The sequence below is a fragment of the Stegodyphus dumicola genome, chromosome 3, assembly GCF_044657685.1.
Source record: "Stegodyphus dumicola isolate Sdum_Otavi_A_Nest chromosome 3, ASM4465768v1".
In the NCBI taxonomy this organism is placed as follows: Eukaryota; Metazoa; Arthropoda; class Arachnida; order Araneae; family Eresidae; genus Stegodyphus; species Stegodyphus dumicola.
In genome coordinates this window covers 47432028-47452501 of record NC_140770.1, presented here as the reverse complement: position 1 = coordinate 47452501, position 20474 = coordinate 47432028, and the positions used below count along the sequence as shown (strand labels likewise).

General features: G+C 30.4%; 1 protein-coding gene and 1 long non-coding RNA gene across 2 annotated transcripts in view; one reads left to right on the top strand and one right to left on the bottom strand.

Annotated features, from left to right (window-relative positions):
• The window catches only part of LOC118182958 (uncharacterized), a 79337-nt gene extending 62248 nt beyond the window's left edge, over positions 1-17089 (bottom strand). The window contains exon 1 of the mRNA XM_085812851.1: positions 16683-17089. Coding sequence (XP_085668977.1) covers positions 16683-17007 — 325 coding nt within the window. The 5' untranslated portion in view covers positions 17008-17089. The remainder of the gene's footprint in view (positions 1-16682) is intronic.
• A 138-nt stretch (positions 17090-17227) lies between these two features.
• LOC146997980 (uncharacterized) overlaps positions 17228-20474 on the top strand; it is a 53037-nt gene continuing 49790 nt past the window's right edge. The window contains exon 1 of the long non-coding RNA XR_015039978.1: positions 17228-17341. This is a non-coding gene — a long non-coding RNA (uncharacterized LOC146997980). The remainder of the gene's footprint in view (positions 17342-20474) is intronic.

The following is a 20474-nucleotide window of genomic DNA, read 5'->3' as shown; positions in this document are numbered from 1 at the left end:
TATCACAATGCGAGAAATAGACAATCATTTATGCAGATTTTTCATTATTTAATTTCTTCAAATATAATGCAGGACTCTAACATTTTGTGGCAACAGTTTGAAAAGTGAACCGACGTTTATGAGTCCGACGCAAAATCGCAAAACGAAAACAATAGTCCTTCAGGGACAAAGCCCCTTTAGACTAAAAAAAAAAAAAAAAAAATTCACCCAGGACAAGTTACAGAAATCGTAACTATGAATGCATTAATGTAACATCGTTATGCGTAAAGTTACATTAATGGATTCATTTAATTGGCCACTTTTTGATATTCTTTCTCTTTGACTTGACTTGATATGTTATTAACTCTTAATCGCATCAATTCGTGCAAGAAAATGTCATGAATCCATCATCATGTATTTCTATTACAAACATCGCTTCCTTATTCAGCAGCTGGAAACCACAGCATTGTTGAAAACTGGAAATCATCGAAGAATGGATTCAATCAGTAAATAATTAACTAACACATTAGCTATCTAGAAATATATACATATTGCTACGTATCATTTGAAAATGCTTGCAAAATTTAAATAATTTGATATGTAAAGCACACTAAAATTAGCAAAATTTTCCTTCAAATGAAGAATGAATCTTGTTTCGAAATCTATTCTTCATTAATGTGTACATTCTTTATTAATATGTACATTCTGGACACAAAAAAGAGCTCAAACATAGAAGGACTTCTGTATTTCCCATGTACTGAATAAATGTATTAAGTAATATCTAAACTTTTTCTTTTGTCTGATTGCCTTATTTTTCATTTATATAATTGGATGAAGAGAAAAAATCAGCACTTTTGAGTAACTTACTACAAGATATCGTTAATTATTACTTGTATTATTCTCATGCGGATTCTGCAGATCGACAGCATAAAACTATCCCTGCATATTCATTTAACGTTAAAACTACATAGAAGTCTCCTTACAGCTTAAATATAAGGCAAAGTAATAAAGAGGTTTTCTTATAATTTACTAAAAATTTAATGAATGGAAATCAAGAATTAGCTGTATTATGAAAGTTTTTGTTTCTATTTTTTATATTCAATACTAATAGAAAGAAAAAGCACTAACTGACACGAAATTTTTGGCTAATCAAATCCTTTCTCTTTAAACTCCTTTGTTTTAAGTGCAATGCCATAGATTACGCCTTGTTGGATTGAAAAAATCTGATGTGTATACCACATGACTTCCTTGTACGGAATATTAAATTATACGCATTTTTTCTTGCATTTCATTTAAACGGACTGAATTAAATCTACTTCGCCGACAGCGCATAAACCACAATAGAATAAATTTATTCTTTAAAATTCACTCTATTTGTTTACCATAGCGACACTCTGGCGCTAGGTTCACTTAACAGTATTAAATTTCGTTCATATTATAACTCAGAATGCACAAAATTTACATCATTTAAAGAATTATCTAATCGTTGCCACATGTTCTATTCAAATATTATAATAAAGCTAGAACGATGTATAAAAGAAATAAGGAAACAAAACAAAAAAGAAACAGTTTTTCACAGACGATTGAGTATTTATCATTCAATTAATTCAGTTCTCACTTATCGACAAAGCAAAAATACATAAAAACTCAAAATATCTGTATTAAAACTTACGAAGTAAATCTTAAACGCTTATTTCCTCGAAAAAATTCCAGAAAGGATTAAGCACGATTTAATTCGCAATAATAAATGAAGGCGTTATCTTTGTTGCTGCGAAACTAAGTTTCTCCAGATTGGCAACAAATCCACTATCCTGCTGTTTCAAATGTAAATAAGCAATGGCCGCTATCAAAAAAATTATTAGGCTTCGCGGCATTTAAACAACTTTAAAATTGTTGATAATTCTAAAAATATTGCATAGGGATTTACTAAAGACATAAAAACCTTAACCGGAAGATAAGAACAACATAATTCAATCATTTTTAAAGCAAAAAATGTACGATTTACAAACATATAAGAGTAAAGAAACTGAGATCACTGAGCCGGGTAACAGAGTGGATATATGTATAAATATATTTATATACGTTTGGTGCGGCCGATTGCAACCAAAATACGAGGTGCACATCAACATGTTATAGAAGTCCTAAATACAAAATTTCAACATTTCAACGTTTCAACTACTCGTTTTTGAGTTATGCGAGATACGTACGTACGTACATACGTTCGTACAGACGCCAAGAAAAATTCTCTTCAGAATTCATTTTAAAGCAGTTTTATAATTTTTTTGAAGGAAAAGAGTATTTTATTCTGTCCTTACGTACAGATATCACGCAGAAACATCGTTAAATTGCATTCGATAGCGGTCAAAATGGATATTTTCATTGAAATATGCTGCCCGAAACTTTTCGCGATTACAATACTTCCTTTTTACTTCGTACAAGGTAGTAAAAAGAAAAGTAACGGTTTTCAAAAAAGGCTGCCCAGTTAAGTTCAGAAATTCCATTTAATAAACGTCAGATGAAGATTCTTACCAAACCAAATTTAAAAATCTAAATACAACTTTTTTCTCTTACTAAACCAAATTGAACAAATCTAAATATGATTTTTTTCCTCTAAAGATTAAACAAAAATTACTTCGGTTTCCAAGTAGGTAAGTTCATTGACTTCGTTTGCTTTATTAAAATTTAGATAATTTTTTATTTCTTTCAGTGAGTAAATGTTGCACGTTAACCGAAGTCTTCTTTATGCGTAAAATTATATTAATGCATGTATCATGCTTTATATAAATTACTAATAATCTACAAATTAAAAAGTTACCTGAAGTTTTTCTATGAATTTTTAAAAGTCAGGTATTTAAAATTTAATTCAACCAATTTCTTGGATAGCTACTATTAGTTGTTACCCTACTGTCATTAATTTTGTCATCCACCATTTCGAAACAGATTTTGACTGAAAACGCTTTTCAACTGAAATCTTCGCTTTTTGCTTATAAAAAATTGAATTTTGACAACTGGTAATTTCCAGATGTTTGAGCACTTCTTGGCACTTTCCCATTAAAAAAAAAAAAAAAAAAATCGTTCTTTTTCCAGTTTGCAAAACTAAATCGTTACTGTTACGTAAAATGAAAATTCAATTTTAAATAAGCACTTTAATTTTGAGAGCTCTGTCTTTTATTCGAGAATTTTTTTCTTTGAATGTAAAATGGCAAAAATAGAAAAACATCAAAATATTTAAAAGCGCGTTGTCGTTTGGAAATAAATAAATAAATAAAAACTAAAACAGAAAAGAAGAAAATCTGAAAGGTTTCACATTTTAAATTACGTCCAAAGGGCGCTTTTTTAACATTTTGTGTGTTACCTTTATTTATTAAATATCATGTTCTTCGCACTTAAACCATAAAATTCAGTTCAACAGCAGTATCGCAAAAAAAATTTTAAATTGAGCATATCTTTAGAAAATCCGATACACAGTCTCACGTGTTGGAGATAAAAATGTTTTTTTCTGTACAACGTTGCCATTGCTCCCTTTGAAATCCTTGAGTTTGTTAAGCAAAAATTCATTAAAGTTTTACAAAATATGAAATCGATAATAAAAAAAATTCTAAATTTCAAATTTGGCTTCCAGATGCCCATATTCGCAGGAGGACTACGTCATTCAAAATTGGATGGCTCTAGGTACCGTTGTTTTCTCACAATGGCAGAAAAATACATTTATGTAGATTCTTCATTATCTTTTTTTTTTTTCAAATATAATACAGGACGATAATATTTGGTGGCAACGGTTTGAAAAGTGAAACGGACATTCAGAGTGATTCGACGCAAAATCGCAAAACGAAAACAATAGTCTCTCAAAGACTAAAAAAACTAAGTCGGACTAAAAAAAAAAAAAAAAAGACTAATGTTTGAATTATATTAAGAGACAGAACATCTAGAAACGCTGGTAACATTATAAAATTTAAATACGGACGCTGTTTTTGATGCAGGATATAATGTAACGCAGATGTAGATATAAAATTTTTTTCTAGTCAACCAACGTTATGAATTAATAATCTGCCTTGTCAGTTTTACAATGCAATCTGCTTTATTCATTATATACTAATGGCTGAAATAACACTTGATGAAAAGTATTGTTAAGAAATTTAGATAAATTTACTCTTTAAATGAATCACTTTGTTCAACTGATGAAAAAATACATGATGTAAAAGCAGATTTAAAATAATAATAATAATAATAATGATATACGTGTGTGATATAAAATGATATACGTGCAATGCTTTTTTACGTTCCTTTAACTCATAAAATCAGTAGTGCCGTTTAATTCAATTTAAATCCTTAATAAAAACAAAGCGCGTGTTTGAAATCGGAAAAGAAAGAGGGAAAAATATCAAAATAAGTGAAATAGTTCAATTATGGTTTTCTATTCGAGATTTAAACAGTTTTTAGATATACAGTAGTATATCGAAATATTTATTGTTAAATTTTAAAATGCTAAAAGACAGAAGGTATTATAAATAATACAACAGGAAGATATGAAATCCTTAAAAAATATATAATGCACTTTATGGGGCAATAAAAATATTAAACACCTTCAGTTCATAATTATTTGTGAGTGTCGAGCAAATATACTAAATTAAAACTAAGCAGAATCTTTTACAATAGTTTAGCAACATGCAATGCTGAAGTAGAAAATATTTTATAAAAGATCAAATTATAATCAGGCCGTAAAATCTGATGCTCAGTCAAATGGAAAATTCGATTTTTCCTTTTATGTCTTCTAATACGGTAGGAAAGTAAATCTGAAGCGGTAAACACCTTTGAGGAAACTTCTTCGAGTCATTTTTTTTATAGTTTTATGCTGCTTTAAGAACATATATGTTTTCTCCGAGTCTCTGATTCAGTAGTTTTGTAATAACTCAAATGCATCACGCTGGGAAATTACAATTCGATATAAACTACTGAAAGCTTCCATATTTATAACAATAGAACACAACAGGAAAAATAATAAAGGGAACTGTTATTAGAAGTCAAAATATAGGTATTTTGAGATAAATATCGAGTACGCCATCTAGTTGTGAAAATTTTTAATCTGTTTTAGGAAAACGGAAGTTAAATAAATATCACTTTTTTAATTTTCAGTTAAAAACAATCAGATGGAAATAGTGTATCTTTAAAGTACATTAAGTTAAACATTAAAATAATAATTCATGTATGGCATTAACATTAATGCTGTAAGTTAATATGACTAAGAAAGAATCAATTCTTGCTTTTTTTAATTAATATTATTATTTTAATTTTCTAAAAATTATAACATTTTACACCCAGTGAAGTGAAATTTGAAATCATATTCTGCGAGTTAAATGCAACATTTTAGAACATTATTATTTACATTTATTTAAGACAAGTTATACTGAAATGATTGAAGTAAGTAACACTCTTTTAAAATGTGTTATTTCGTAGTGATAAATCTAAAGTGATTAAAAGTTCCTTAAAAAAAAAAAAAAGCATGTTTTATATGACTTTATTTACCTTGGTTTTTATTTTTCTGCCGATTGGATTCGTTACTTATTTAGGTCAAATCATTAAATTAATTTTCAAACTCGATCCAACCGACTCGATTTTTTTAAACATTTTTCATACATTCATACTTTTCACCAGAAAACAATTCTTCTGAAACATTTTCGAAATTCGATAAAGGCATTTTTTAAAATTTAACTGAATCTTTACTTAAAAAAGTCAAACTAACCATCGCAGAATTTGGATCTATTAACCATCAAACAAACGGAAAAATAGTCTACCAAATAAAAGGGTTTTCGTATTTTCTAACGTAAATTTAGTGGAATTTTATTCGTATTTTCTAACATAATTTGGTAGAAATTACTTTGCACTTTTTAAGAATAATGTATATTTTTCTGTTTTCTTTAGCATTAATAAACTTTAGTTATTTCTCTTTTAACAATGCACAATGCCTCACTTTAAAACAAAAATAAAAAGGCAAGAGTAATTTAATTTGATTTGTAAGTACATTTCATAATTTCAAAAATCAGAGCTCATGGCATTATTATTAAAAATAATGCAAACATTGTATAAAAATTTGCGGAATGCTTTGGTCGATTTCCAAATTACGTTACCAAATTTGCTCAAAAATAAGATCGCCTTGGTATAACACCCTTCTTACATTTTAGTATAAATTATAAGAAACAAAAATGCAAGAAAATGTTTTAATATATTTATTCATGTATTTATTTATTTTTTCAGTAATTCTGTGGACTGGTAAATGACTCTGGTAATTGCTTATTCAATTTAATTAGTATTTAAAGAGTATAAGTATTCTATATAGGTCTTCTTCTCATTCTATAACTTCATTTATTAAAATACACTTTATAAAATCCTACCAAATTTCAGAACAAAAACATAACAAAAACTGGAGGTTTTATCTATGAGTAAATTTAATAATAATGTGTAAAAAGAGAGCAAAATTTAGAAAATTATCGTGTTTTGTAAAATTATTTTAATATATATATATATTACGAGTTACGGACTAAAATTTATGATAACTATCATTTAAAAAATAAGAACTTTTTCCCCTATCCTATTTGAGAACACAACATTATCCAGATGAGGTTTTTCTCTGGGGCCGTTGGAGAGGTCGTTTGGTTAGTGGATAATAACAAAGGGTAATAAGAAGCTCAAATGTTTGATAATTTTCTGGATAGGATATTCATAGTTTATGTGGCAAGCAAAGCCGTTGGATCTAAACTGTACAGAGCATGTTTGGGATGCTGTGCGAAGTGTCATTCCATAAAGTCAAAATACTAGCTTTTACTAGAATAGTGGGATTTATTGCTACAAGCTATGATCAACAAACTCATTTACGGTATGAAAATTCCTTGTGAGTCATGTAAAGCTGTGCAATTGAAAATATAATCTTAATTTCTCTCTTATTTAAGCGTAAAACTGCTAATAAGAAACGTAATAGTAAGCCTTTGGTAACAAATAATTAATCACTTTATAGGACCTCGTCCTCTTAGGTAGCATAAAATTAGACAAGAACTCTAAAAGACATGTAACGAATTATCGCTATGTCTTGTAAGTACCATGGGTGTAAAAGACTCTTTTATTAACCCAAATAAAGCTTAACGGTCGGCATCAACTCGTGCTTACAGAAGCCAGTAGTCTTCACTTAAATGAATGATAATGAATGACCTAGAACTAATGAAATTAATTATAGCCTAAAGGCTTCACACTAGCGCGCAAGCCGGCTGTGACCGAAGTCGGCGTAAACAAGTTAATGGCAAGAATACTAATCGAGAGAATCCAATTTAGCAACGTGGCCTTCAAGCAGGCAGAGCATGCTCTAATTTTACCTCCCCAAACCTTCCTTCAAATATTTTCTTTTTTCTATCTCATCTGAACATCCCTCGCGCTATATAGAAATTTACATTCTGGCAGGGAAATGGAAATTAGGCTGATAGAACAGCATTTTAACATAAGATAAAGGGTTAGAAATTTAAATGATGCTTTACAACTTATTCAAAGGTTTCTTGCCATAAATCTATATCGACTGCAGTTAGTATATTTTCAGGCGACGCAATTTAAAACCTCGCGCTTATTTATTGATCGATTGATTTTAGTAATACAAAAAAATTCTTCTTTATAAATTAATTATAATATATTGTGAATCGAACAGCGAGTTCTACGCGTGATGTTTAATGATTTTACATATAAAGAACTTAATGTATAACTTAAAATAAACTTCAAATATCCGGTATTCAATTATTATTTCTAATACGAAAATTTTTATGAAGTTTTTCTGGCAAGAAAAATTTTTGAATTCTATAACTATATAGGAGTTTTTGAAAAATTTGGTGTATTTAATTTCATTTTTCAAATTTTAGGTTGTTTAAAATACTCTCTATTTTTAAAAAGTTCAGTCATTTCATTTTCGAAGTTATAAATGTTCAGATGATATCATATTTAACTTATATACAGTTGAAAACAGTGATTCTTTTATTTGATATTTCTTTTTGATATTTTTCAATTATAAAATCTATATTTGCGCGTGTAGTGGCCTCGAAAAATGAAAACATATTAACTTACACTTGGGGCACAAGCTTGAGTTGATTTAGAAGTTTTAAAGTGGTATTTCTATTGTAGGTTTCTTCAGAATTTATTGAATTTAAATCTTGTAATCCAGAAAGGTTTCAACATAGATGCAAGTTTTTATTTTTTCTGGAGAAAGTATCTTCAAGTGCTCGCTTGATATATCATTTGATTTTGAGACTTAAGGGGACTCATACACCTTAAAACCCATAAAGTGTTCGAATAGGTGACTGTTTCAAGAATTGGGATAACTTATTTATTTTAAAAGCAATTACTACCAACTTTTTGCAGCTGACTACATAATATAGCTGCTTTCTGAATTAGTAATCAGAAAGTTTGTGTTGCCACAAATATTTTTATAATTTAATCCGCTTTGTGACAACATTTTTCGTCATGTTTCCAACTTGCGCGCACAGTTTAAAACATTCTGCTTCATAATTTAATTCCATATTTAATATATAGCTTTTATAACATCTGGAAACTACTGTGAACCTAAAATTCTAAAAATTTCATGTTAAATTTTTATTTTATTTTGAGTTTATAAAATGTATTTTATTAAAAAAAATTGTAATGTTTTCGTCCATAAACGTTTTCAATATTAAAATATTCGTCAGAAGTGCCCATATAAAGAATTCCATCTAATTTAAGTATGTACCCTTAGCCATTTTTAAAATATCATGCGCGCAAGGTGGAAACATGGCGAAATATTTTGCCACAAAGAGGATTAAATTACATAAATATTTGTGGCAACAGAAACTTTCTGGTTGCTAGTTTCCAAAGCAGCTATATCATGTAGTCAGCTGTAAAAATTTGGAAGTAATTGCTTTTAAAATAAATAAAATATCCCAATTCTTGCAATAGTCACATATTCGAAGATTATGAGGGGTTTAAGGTGTATGAGTCCCCTTAAAAGAAACGCAAAGTGTAAATAACAGCGCAGTTGAAACATAAGCCCAATGTGCCATGACACGTGAAGAAAAGGTTTCCTACTACGCAAACTTGACTTGTTAGATTCCATTCTTTGATTTATATTACTACATGTGACTATATCTTCGGTTCACTAGGAAATATTTTACTATTAATATGAACAGGAATGAATTGGGACAAATAGGAAAGCAGGCATAAATGAGAAACGCGTAACAGGTGTTTCGCTGTAACTAATTGCTCTGATACTTTTTAATTGGCATCAATGAAATTACCCAGCAAACCTGAATTTAGAAAACCTCGATTTTTTTCTTCAAATATCCATTTTATTCTCGTCAAAAACATAAATATTGAATCTTCATTATTAACGAACATTTTTCAGTTATTTAAAAAGAATAAATAGTTTACAAGCCAGATTAATTTATAGATTTATATTTTACTCTCTAATAACTTACAGCTAAATATATAAGCGATTTAACAGATATCTGCTCTAAACATGGGAGAACATAAATAAATAAATTAATAATAACAATAAAAACTTAAAAATTCATCAAATCTTAAATCTTCGACAGATATGATATCAGTAAGCTAGCATATTTTCATTGTCTTCTCAGCTTAGACATTTTACATACACAATTGTGTTTGTTGTTATTCAGTTATAAAATCTATATTTGTCGTTTTATATATAGTGGACTCGAAAGTTGACAAAATGTTAACTTAAACGCGGGACACGAGCTTGTGCTGATTTTAGAAGTTTAAAAGTGGTATTTCTATTGCAGATTCTTTCAGAATTTATTGAATTAAAACAGTTTCTGGAATTAGTAATGCTGAAGCATAACCAAAGCAGGAACATAAAAAAAATAATGCAAATAAAGAAGTTTGTGCTTAAATACAGTACAGGATTTTTTCCTCCCATAATTAGATAAATTTGCACGTAACTCGGATGAAATTTGCCATTCAATTGACTTTAATACCTCCATAATGAAATGCCTCATTTCATAATTTGATAGTTTAAATTTTTTCTCAAATTCAATAAACTAAAACTAAAATTGTACCTCGCAGTTTTATTTCATATCCAGTGTCTTCTAAAATATATTAAATTTAATGCACATTCTATGATAACTGATAATCCTCATAAACAGTCCGCCTTTTGCTTTATATACTCATACGCACGACAAATCTTGAAAACGAAAATCAGTTCTAAAACCTGGGAACAAATTTTAAAATATGTAAGTAAATCATGCAATTTAAACTTTAAAAGAAGATATTCCCAGTTATCTCATTTTTTATTTTACAATAACTCATACTAATGTCGAATTAAAATGAATAATTTTTTTTATATATTACGGCAACTAAAAGCATGAGATTTTTGCTTAATGTGATGGTTATTTAATCATCTGATGATATTTTTACTTATCTGATAGGTAATGGAAAGATTTTTCGAATATCAATGTCTACAAAGGGTCCATGATATTTTTTTCATCATAACTTGTGATCTTGAACAATTGAAGACAATCTTTAAAAAAAAAAAAAATGCTAAATAAATAAAACTCATATTAATCCATAAACATGATAAAAAAATTTGCAGTTTGCAATTTATCAACTGGCAAATTGCATTTCGAATTTCCATAGTATTGAGATTAAAATATACAGTAACATTCAGATAAATCCATTTATCGTTCATCAAATTTTGTTCTAGATGTTTGTTATTCCACTACAAAAGATTTTAAGATTCATCAAGCGAAAGCAATTTTTTTTTTTTTCATTTGTTTCGTAGTTCAACTTTAAAAGAAAGATTTCGCGACCAAATCTGTGCCACACAGCGGTTGCAGTTACTTATTTCCAAGAACAGACGATTCTTCATCCGATTTTATCTTTGCCTGTTTGATGTTGTCATCACGATCTGTCGAAGTTAATTTTCTCAGCATACTGGAAATTGCCTTATGTTTGTTTCTTCTAAGAATGACAGCATCGTAATTCTAAGACAAATAAAATTCTTCATAATGAAGAAAAGGAGTAAGTTTAACTGCCAATATAAATCCTTTTCCAATTCTGTGTGGTTTCCCACTATGCATTCATAAATCTAAGCAAAATTTTATCGAACCATTCATTTTTGGTTTTCAAATTTTAGCTTTTCATATTTATGCCTTTTTAGAAACTTATTTTTACCTTAATCACTAATATTCGCTGTTAATAAAAATGATTACAAAAGGAATAGAAAAAATACTAAGAGAAGAAATAGCGAAGTCAACGATAATAGACAACCAATAGCTGCAAAAAAAAAAAAAAAAAAAAAAAAAAATCAGTTTATGTTTAAAGAATAAGAAAAGCTTGAAATAGCTGGCATTTTTAGAATTATGTTTAATTTTGATAAACCATGGAAACGAAATATAGATACTTCAATGAGATAGAAACATTCAGTTCGTTTTCAATGTAATCTGTAATACAAAAATTACTTCAACTTTATCTAATAAAATTATTTTCGAAGTGCAAAACCTATTTCTGTAGATAAGCAAAGTTATTTAAAATGCAAATAAATGCTGGGTTCGTTTATATCCCCCTTCCATCTCTCCACTCGTTTCTTGTCTAAACCGTCAGTCCTTTGAGATGTAACAGTTTCCAGCTGCATTTTGTCTTAAATTTTTCCTTTAAAAATTCTGTACAGTTTCATAAGTTTACAGAGGAAGCTCGTAAACATTTTATTTTTTTGCCATATCCAGCATAACCATAATTATCAGCAATTCTAACGCACACACGAGTTTTAAGTATATTAATTACGAAGTTTTATTTCTGATGCTGTTTGAAAAGGCTTGCAGTGTTATGTAAGGTTTACTTAATTTCACTTTCGATTTCAGCAAAATTGAGTTGGAAGCTTCTCTGAGAAAGAAACGAACCCAAACAATGAAATTCAAAATTAAGTTAGTATGTCCAATCAATTCAGCTACATGCTGAATAAAATAAGAATTAACAAAGAAAATTGAGGTAAAGTAAGTAAAACATGCAGTACTTTATTTTCGAAGGTCAACCAGAACCTTCTTCGTCAGATTCGAATGTAAAAAATTTCGTAGTCTAAGCTAAATAAATGTTCATTTGTAGCATTAGTTCCCAGAAAATATCACTTTGTAACCTTAATCACACTATCCGTTTGTAACGTTAATTTCAGGTATTTAGATGTATTAAAGCTTAGAGAATAAACATTCTAAATTTCAATTTTATCCTCAATTTCGAAAATATGATTATCTTTCAATGATAGTTTTTCATTACCTTCAAAATACAAATAAATATCTGAGTTATACTTTTCACACAACAGAAATGTAATTCACGTAATGGTAAAAGAACCAATGAAATAAATAATTAAAGGTATATTATACTGCAATGAGGTATATTATATTGCTATTTGGTATGTCCTCAAATTACACTATTTTTCAGTAAAAACAATTCACAAATCATAATTTCTTTTAAATCTTTCCTAAAGATTTCACACTGCTGAATTTAAGTATGATGTTTATTTTTTACTCTTATTCATCAGTTTTAAAGGAAACAAAAGACTTTCTAAGACAAAAGACTTTCTTATAGTCTACATGTAATATTATTCTCACAAGATAATTTTCACGTAAGGATAATTTTTTTCCCCCTTGTGGTATAATGGCTGTTTTATTTTTTTCTGTTCCATTCGGAAAATTAAACAATGGGGAGAACTGTAAAGTCTATTCGAAGTCTTAATGCAATAAATAACCATTTAAATCATCATAGGTACTTATAAAATTCGTAGCATATATTTTCAAGTAACGCTCAAATTTACCATAATCTCTTTTATATTGACAGAATAAGCTACCATGGTTCTGTAGAATAGAAAGAAATACGTTCAATATTAGAAAGTAAATCTGCCTTCAAACTTATTCTGGACGTGTGTGTGTGTGTGATTATGGCAAAGCCTCGAGGGCTATCTGCCTAAGAGGAGGGATGCCTTCGTGGAGGACTTTCTAAGGGAAACTGGCTCGTATACACGTTACACATGGGGAAAACCACGAAAACGCCCATGCAGCCAGCCCGTTCGCGGGATTCGAACCTCGGACCGAACTACCAGTGTTCAGCGATTTTACCGCTCGGCCGCTGGTGGGCTATTCTGGACGAGTCAACGAAAATCTCGAATTTTCCGGATTATACACTAAGTTCAATCTTCCATCTTTGATTACCATGGATGTAATACTAACTAAAACTTCATTTTTTTATGTAACTTTTGTATTTCACAACGTTTTTAACTAATTATAGCAAGATATTTTTGTGACTGAATTGTGATAAATCTTTTACTTAACTGACAATGTTTTTCTTACCTAAAACTTTATTTACCGACATAGGAAATGGATACTTTTAAGCACATTTAAAGACAGTTTCTAAGTAAATAAAATCTTAAAATTTCACAGAATATGCATCAATCAATTAAGCCACGTTTTATTGAAAGTTTACGATTTCTTCAGATGAAATTAAAGAGCATAGAAAATACAGATTAAAGCAAATCACATTTATTATTATATCCTTTTAGGATCTAGAGACTTTATATATCTTCTTTGTGCCTTCTTGAAACGCTTAACATTCTGACAGAATTTTTTATATAATATAACATTAAATCTTTATGTAACTACATATTTACTAGGAGTCGATAAGAAAGAATAAATGTTACCAACTCATGTTCATGCAAATTACATAAAAATGTAATAAATTATTACTAGGGGGTAAAAAAAGAGATTTGCATTTCACGTTCAATGTAAGCTGACTTGCTTTAGTAGCATAAACTAGTTTCAAACTCCTAACAGGCTTGGAGTGAATTATCGCTTGTTTGAAATAACAACAGAGTCTTGAAAAGGTTTAAAACAACCTTTTCATTAAATCATAACTGTAATATAAACATGCATCTCGTGCTTAACAAAACAACCACCATTTGTGACGATGAAACATAAAGCAGCAATCAAGTTCGAATTTAAAACTTAGCATACTAGTCAAAGACTACACAATTGATTTTGAATTCTAAGTTAGCTCAGAACTTCTCACTGATGTAAGAATTGAATGCAGGCAGCAATAACGCAAAGTCTAAGAATTACAATTTTCTCACAGCTGGCGGAACCTAGTAATGTGGCCTCGAGAGGCAGGCTCTGTCTTGCAATCCAAAACTCTCGACTTAAATACTCTCAAACTGATTTGCATTCTGGTGAAGAAACGAAAAGGAGAAGTGACAGTAAAGCTGAAATTATAAATAGCTGGTTAATTAAAATAATAATAAAATAATAACCCTGTAAAGTACTTAGTACTTTACAGGGTTATTATTATCAATGCTGTAAAGTACTTAGTACTTTACAGCATTGATTTGCAGCATTGCAGCATTGATTTTCAGATTCTTAATACTGATAGTTCAGTAACTGTTAAAGATTTTTGGCGAGAAAACTTTTTTTTTTTTTTTTTAAAGATCGAGAGTCCTATCAATTAAAATAAAATTCTGTAACTAAGTTTATATTTTAGTAATGTGTGCCATAAATTCATCGATATCAGCTCAGCTTAAAGCAAAAGGTGATAATAAATACTCCTTTGAAAAAGTTAAAAGCAAACTCCAATTTAAGACTAAATTTTTAGGTAACTTGTGAGAACATTCTATTTTACTGCTAGATTGTAAACCTTGCAGTTTTACAATCAGTTATTATTGTATCTGTTAAAGTTTTTAATACTTTACAGATACAATAATAACTGATTGAGCTTTGCAGAATTTTATGTTTCTTTGCACATTTAAAAACCTTTTTACAGCAGGCATACTATAAGGCTTTTCTATATTAAATACACTTTTACAATTAATCTCTTAACGAACATTCTGCCCTCTATGATTAGGATGTGAAATTTAAGTGAAGCAAACACAGATTAGAAGTTTCCATTTATTTTTCGAAGCTAGTTTTATATCCGACTCAAACAAAATGGACATTTATACACATTAAAATTGAAAATATGCATTAAATATTTATTCAAATGATATAAGGTGCCACAATTAAAGTATATCCAAACTGAACCGAAAAGCATGCTAATTCGATATGTGTTCATACAATAAGAAACATTTTGTTATAGTAATAGTATTTATTAAACATGCCACAATACAATATGTTACATGAATGCCCATGCTTTATGTATATACATATATACGATAGTAAAAGCATCATTCTACTAAACTCGATTTGGATATACTTTTATTTGTGCCACTCTGTATCACTTTTATTTAGCATGTACAACAAGGATTTAACTACAGATTTTGCAAAAAAATTCAGAGGTTTTGCACTCCTTTAGTTATGTCAAAATTCCATTGCAAATTTTAAGAAGCTTAGAAGCTCGATGTGGGATAACAGTTAAACCTGAATTAATCTGAATTACTTCGTATATATATGCTTGGTACTTCGTATACCTTACGTACAACTATGAGGGTATCTCGATATATCTTTCGTATACAGAGAGAAAAAATAAATTTCATAAGTAAATATAGATATTTATGTTTGCAACAGGCAGAAATGCCCTTTAGAGGTTCCAATGTTCGCCTTCCTTGATTTTGTACGAAGAAAAATATGTTATGAGGAGTTATAGAATGATATGGAGCCCATGTAAAACTTAGGACCCTAAGTGTGAACCTTGTGGTTCTTTACGTCTTATATTAGGATCTGAATTGAAAGCTAGAAGTTGCCTATCAAGGCAAATGATGCCCTCATAGGTAAATTAGATTGTCATTCAAGGGACACATTGTCTTTAACTTATCTGCAGCTTAGTTAATTGAAATATAAAACTTATATTTTCGCAGTCGCTAGTTCAGAGCTTACAGGATTGGCTTATTTAATTATGGCAAAGCACACGAGGGCTATCTGCCTAAAGGGAGGGATGCCTTCGTGGAGGACTTTCTAAGGGAAACTGGCTCGTATACACGTTACACATGGGGAAAACCACGAAAACGCCCATGCAGCCAACCCGTTCGCGGGATTCGAACCTCGGACCGAACTACCAATGTTCAGCGTCTTTACCGCTCGGCCGCTGGTGGGCCCAGAGCTTACAGGAGAAGTTATTGTGTATCTGATTCCTTCACTTCTTCATTTGTTTAGTTACTGCGGGTTCCTTTTTTGTGCCTTTTCTGAAATTGTTAAAAATAAATAAATAAATAAAGAGGCTGGCTTAAATATGCATATAGTTTAGGTTTATTTCTCATTCCCTAATATAATTAATGACCTCAGTATGGTAGTACAGACTATGTTACTGCCTTCAATTTTTGGTATAACCATGAAAGCTTAAAAATTTACCTTATAAGTGTTGACTGAGGATTGAGGCACAGGAAATATTAGTGCAAAATAAAATTATTATTGATCCTGCTTCCTGGGAAGCATTTTACTCTTTCATTTGGTGCTTAAAAGTCATGGCATGTTTTGATGAACTTAAGCTGGTAACTTAATGCATTAAATCACCTGAGAAGTTTATCGTACTCAGTTAGTGATTTAAAATATTTGAAAATCTTAGTAACTTGAAAAATAATTATTAAAAGTTTAGCGAATTTTGATCGCCAGTTACCTTTTTATTGATGCTTTCTAATACAAATCGTTTCTACGTGTTGATATCTTAGTTCTACAAACGCATGTTCCTAGGACTACTAGTTGCTATAAAAGTTAACTTACTGTACTGCAGATCGAAGACTGAAGACTTGTTGCTCGCCGTCGACGTCGGGGATGCAGCCGTAGCATAGCCCGCGGGATTACCCCTACAGTCCAGAGGAACATCCCGAAAGGGTACGCGGGGACCTCCAAGTAAATGTTCCGGCAGACATAACGGCCCTTGGCCGGGGAAGCCAAACGCACCCGCCGAGTAGAGTCCAGATCGCGGGACGAAAACGTAACCATTGTAGAAGAAAGGCAGTTGAAAAGCTGCAGCCGGGTTTCTGAGTCCGGGTCCGGAAGGACTCCCGGATATTAGGGAGTCTATGGAAAAAGAAGCACGCTGCATAGTGTTATCCCGGAACGAAGCATGCACATAGTATCCCACTGTCAAGCGAAGTTTGTTTGTTATGGTTTCTTGTTCCGTCTGATCATCGGACGAAAAGTTAACTTGGCATAGGGTTGCAAAGCTGTGTAGGAAACTTTGGCGACGGAAATGATCGCCAAGCTCGTTCCATTGGAAGAGGCGTGGCGCGTCAAAAGCATCAACACATCGTCTGGCGGATTGATGGGCAAGGAGGGAGGGAAATGCGGTATGCATTTTACACTTAACAGCTATAATGATGCCGTTGAATGTGAAGCTTTTTGAGATAATGTAATCGTGATTTCTATTGGGATGATAAGTAAGTGTTGAGGATTTCTGAAAGCGCTCTATATTTTGACGCATTGTTCAAAATGTTTTGCTTTACTTAACGATCAATGAAGCGTTTTGAATGGATTACAAAGCAATGTCTTAGCTCTAATAAGAAATATTAATTTGTAATAGAGTAAAAACACGATTCATAGATGGATCAGAGAGGAAATAAACATGAATCATTTTCATGAATTATGTTATAGAGATCCACATAGAAAAAGTGAATTATGGGAAGAGAATTATGTCTTAACTAATAACGTTGATTAAGTAAATAAGCGAACAACTTAATGTGAGTTTTAATGATTTACACGTCATATTATGATTTTATGTTATGATTGAAATGATTTAAAATAATTGCTGGAAAAGTTAAATCTGCAATGTAAAAGATGAAATCAGGAGTTTATAGTTTATCGTTGTTAAGGTTTACATATAAAATCGAATAATTGTGTTGTCCAAAAGAAATCCTTTCCTCACAAATAAAAATGCAGAATTTCATAATTATTATTTAGTTAACGAAAGCTGGTTAGCTGTTTTGATTGTTCTTAATGTAGGTCATTACATATTCAAAAGCAAAGAGGATTCGAAGACAGTCAGTGCCAAAGAAAAGAAAAGGGATCTGAAGGGTTTCAGATTTTAACTGTCTCCCAAAATTTTTTTACTCTCTTGCTGAACTCGCAGACTGCTTAGTCTGCGCTCGCCTCTGCTAACCTATTATTTTCCCTTTTTAGTTCCTTATTAAGCATAATTTTCTCCACACTTACGCCATATACAATTCAACGGCAAAATCACAAAATTTTTGTGTTTAGTGTTGGCACACATTTATATATTTTTTTCACTCTTTTCTCAGTTTATCATATCAGTGTTTAGTTTTCTTAGTAAGATGACCAGCAAAAATGCTTTTTGTCTTTTTATTATTAACATTTGTGTGTTAAATTTATTATTAAATATCACGAGTGTCACACTTATGCCACATAAAATTCAATTCAACAGCAAAGTCACCAGATATTTAAAAAACAGCATAGCTTTAAAATTTTCGATATACAGTCTCTCGCGCTGGAAATAAAACTGTTTTATGCCGTATAGTGTTGCCACTGCTCGCTATTTGAAATGTTTGAGTTTGTTAATCAAAAATTCATTAAAGTTTGACAAAAGATGAAAGAGATAATAAAACAAATTCGAAATTTAAAATTTGGGTTTCCAGATGCACATGTTCGGGTGAAGAACTACGTTATTCAGAACTGGATGGATCTAGGTACCGTCGTTTTTTCATATTGCGACAAACATTCATACATTCATGCAGATTCTTCATTATTTAATTTATTTGGTGGCAACAATTTGAAAAGTGATACGCCGTTTATACTGAACACGTGTAAAATCTCGTTTCGAAACTAATAGCCCATTTGAGCTAACGCCACTTTTGCGCCAAACAAAAGAGGAGAGCGGCTAATTAATTAAGGTGGAAAAAAAAAGTCATGGGAAATGTAAGGTTTTAGAAGACTGATCCAATTTTACTCAAAAGATAGGTAAGAATGAGAATAAGAGTCCTTTTAAATTCTAAGAAACAAAGAAATTCTAAGAAAATTCATTCTTGTCTCGATGTTGTTCCTGAAAATATGTTTGCTAAATATTCAGCTTTCAACTAAAAGTGCCATTAAGTATGAATTCTTATCTATTATATTCATGCAAAAGAAAGTTTTCCATTGCTGTTCATCTCGCCATATATTTGAAAAAAGAAAAAAGGAAGATAAATTATAATCTAAAACATTTTTATAATGTAATGATTTGAGAGAACCCTCTCTCTCTCTCTACTTATATGTCGTATATATAAGTTTAATTAATACCGGGGTTGCCATGTTGCTATATTTATTTTACATAGCAATAATATTAATCTAAATTTGACTTAGGAAAATTAAAATTAGTTGAAATCCAAAGGTGAAAATAACCTTCGTACTATAAACGCAACACGATAAACAGTTTTACTCAAGTGTTGGGAAAATACCATCTGGAATATATTTCATATGGTGATAAGGTATCTTATCACCATATTCTATCTCATTCATTTGCACTTAAGACAGCTGAAAAAAAATGGTTCTGTTTTCAAACCATCGAAACTAGTCCTGTAAAATTTACAAACATTATGCTGATTCCTGTTGTTTAATATCTAATCAATATCTGATATCTATTCTATCTCGTATCATCTATCACCATATTCTGTCTCGTTCATTTGCACTTGAGCATCTGAGAAAGATGGTTCTGTATTTAAACCTTCGAAACAAGTTCTGCATAATTTACAAACATTACGCTGATACTTGTTGTTTAACATCTTAATCACCATATGATATATTATCACCATATTTTATCTCAGTCATTTGCACTTAGGTAGCTGAAAATGATGGTTCTGCATTTAAAAACCTAGAAACTAGTTCTGCCTAATTCACAAACATTAAGCTGAATCTTGTTGTTCAATATCTTAATCAATATCTGATATCTTATCACCATACTCTATCTCGTTCATTTGCATTTGAGCAGTTGAAAACTATGGTTCTGTAATTAAACCTTTGAAACTAGTTCTGCATAATTTACAAACATTACGCTGATACTTGTTGTTTAACATCTTATTCACCATTATGATATCTTATCGCCATTTCCACTTAGGTAGCTGAAAAAGATGATTCTGTATTTGACCTTCGAAACCAGTCCTGCAGAATTTCCAAATATTACTCTGATTCTTTTCGTTTAACATCTTAATCAATATATGATATATTAGCGCCATATTCTATCTCTTTCATTTGCACTTAAGCATCTGAAAAAGATGGTTCTGTATTTAAACCTTTGAAACTAGTTCTGCATAATTTACAAATATTACGCTGATACTTGTTGTTTAAACAACTTATTCACCATATGATATCTTATCACCATATTCTACCTCGGTCAAATCCCACATAGATAGCTCAAAAAGATGGTTCTGTATTTAAACCTTAGAAACTAGTTCTGCATAATTTACAAACATTACGCTGACACTTGTTGTTTAACATCTTATTCACTATTATGATATCTTATCGCCATTTCCACTTAGGTAGCTGAAAAAGATGGTTCTGTATTTAAGCCATCGAAATTAGTCC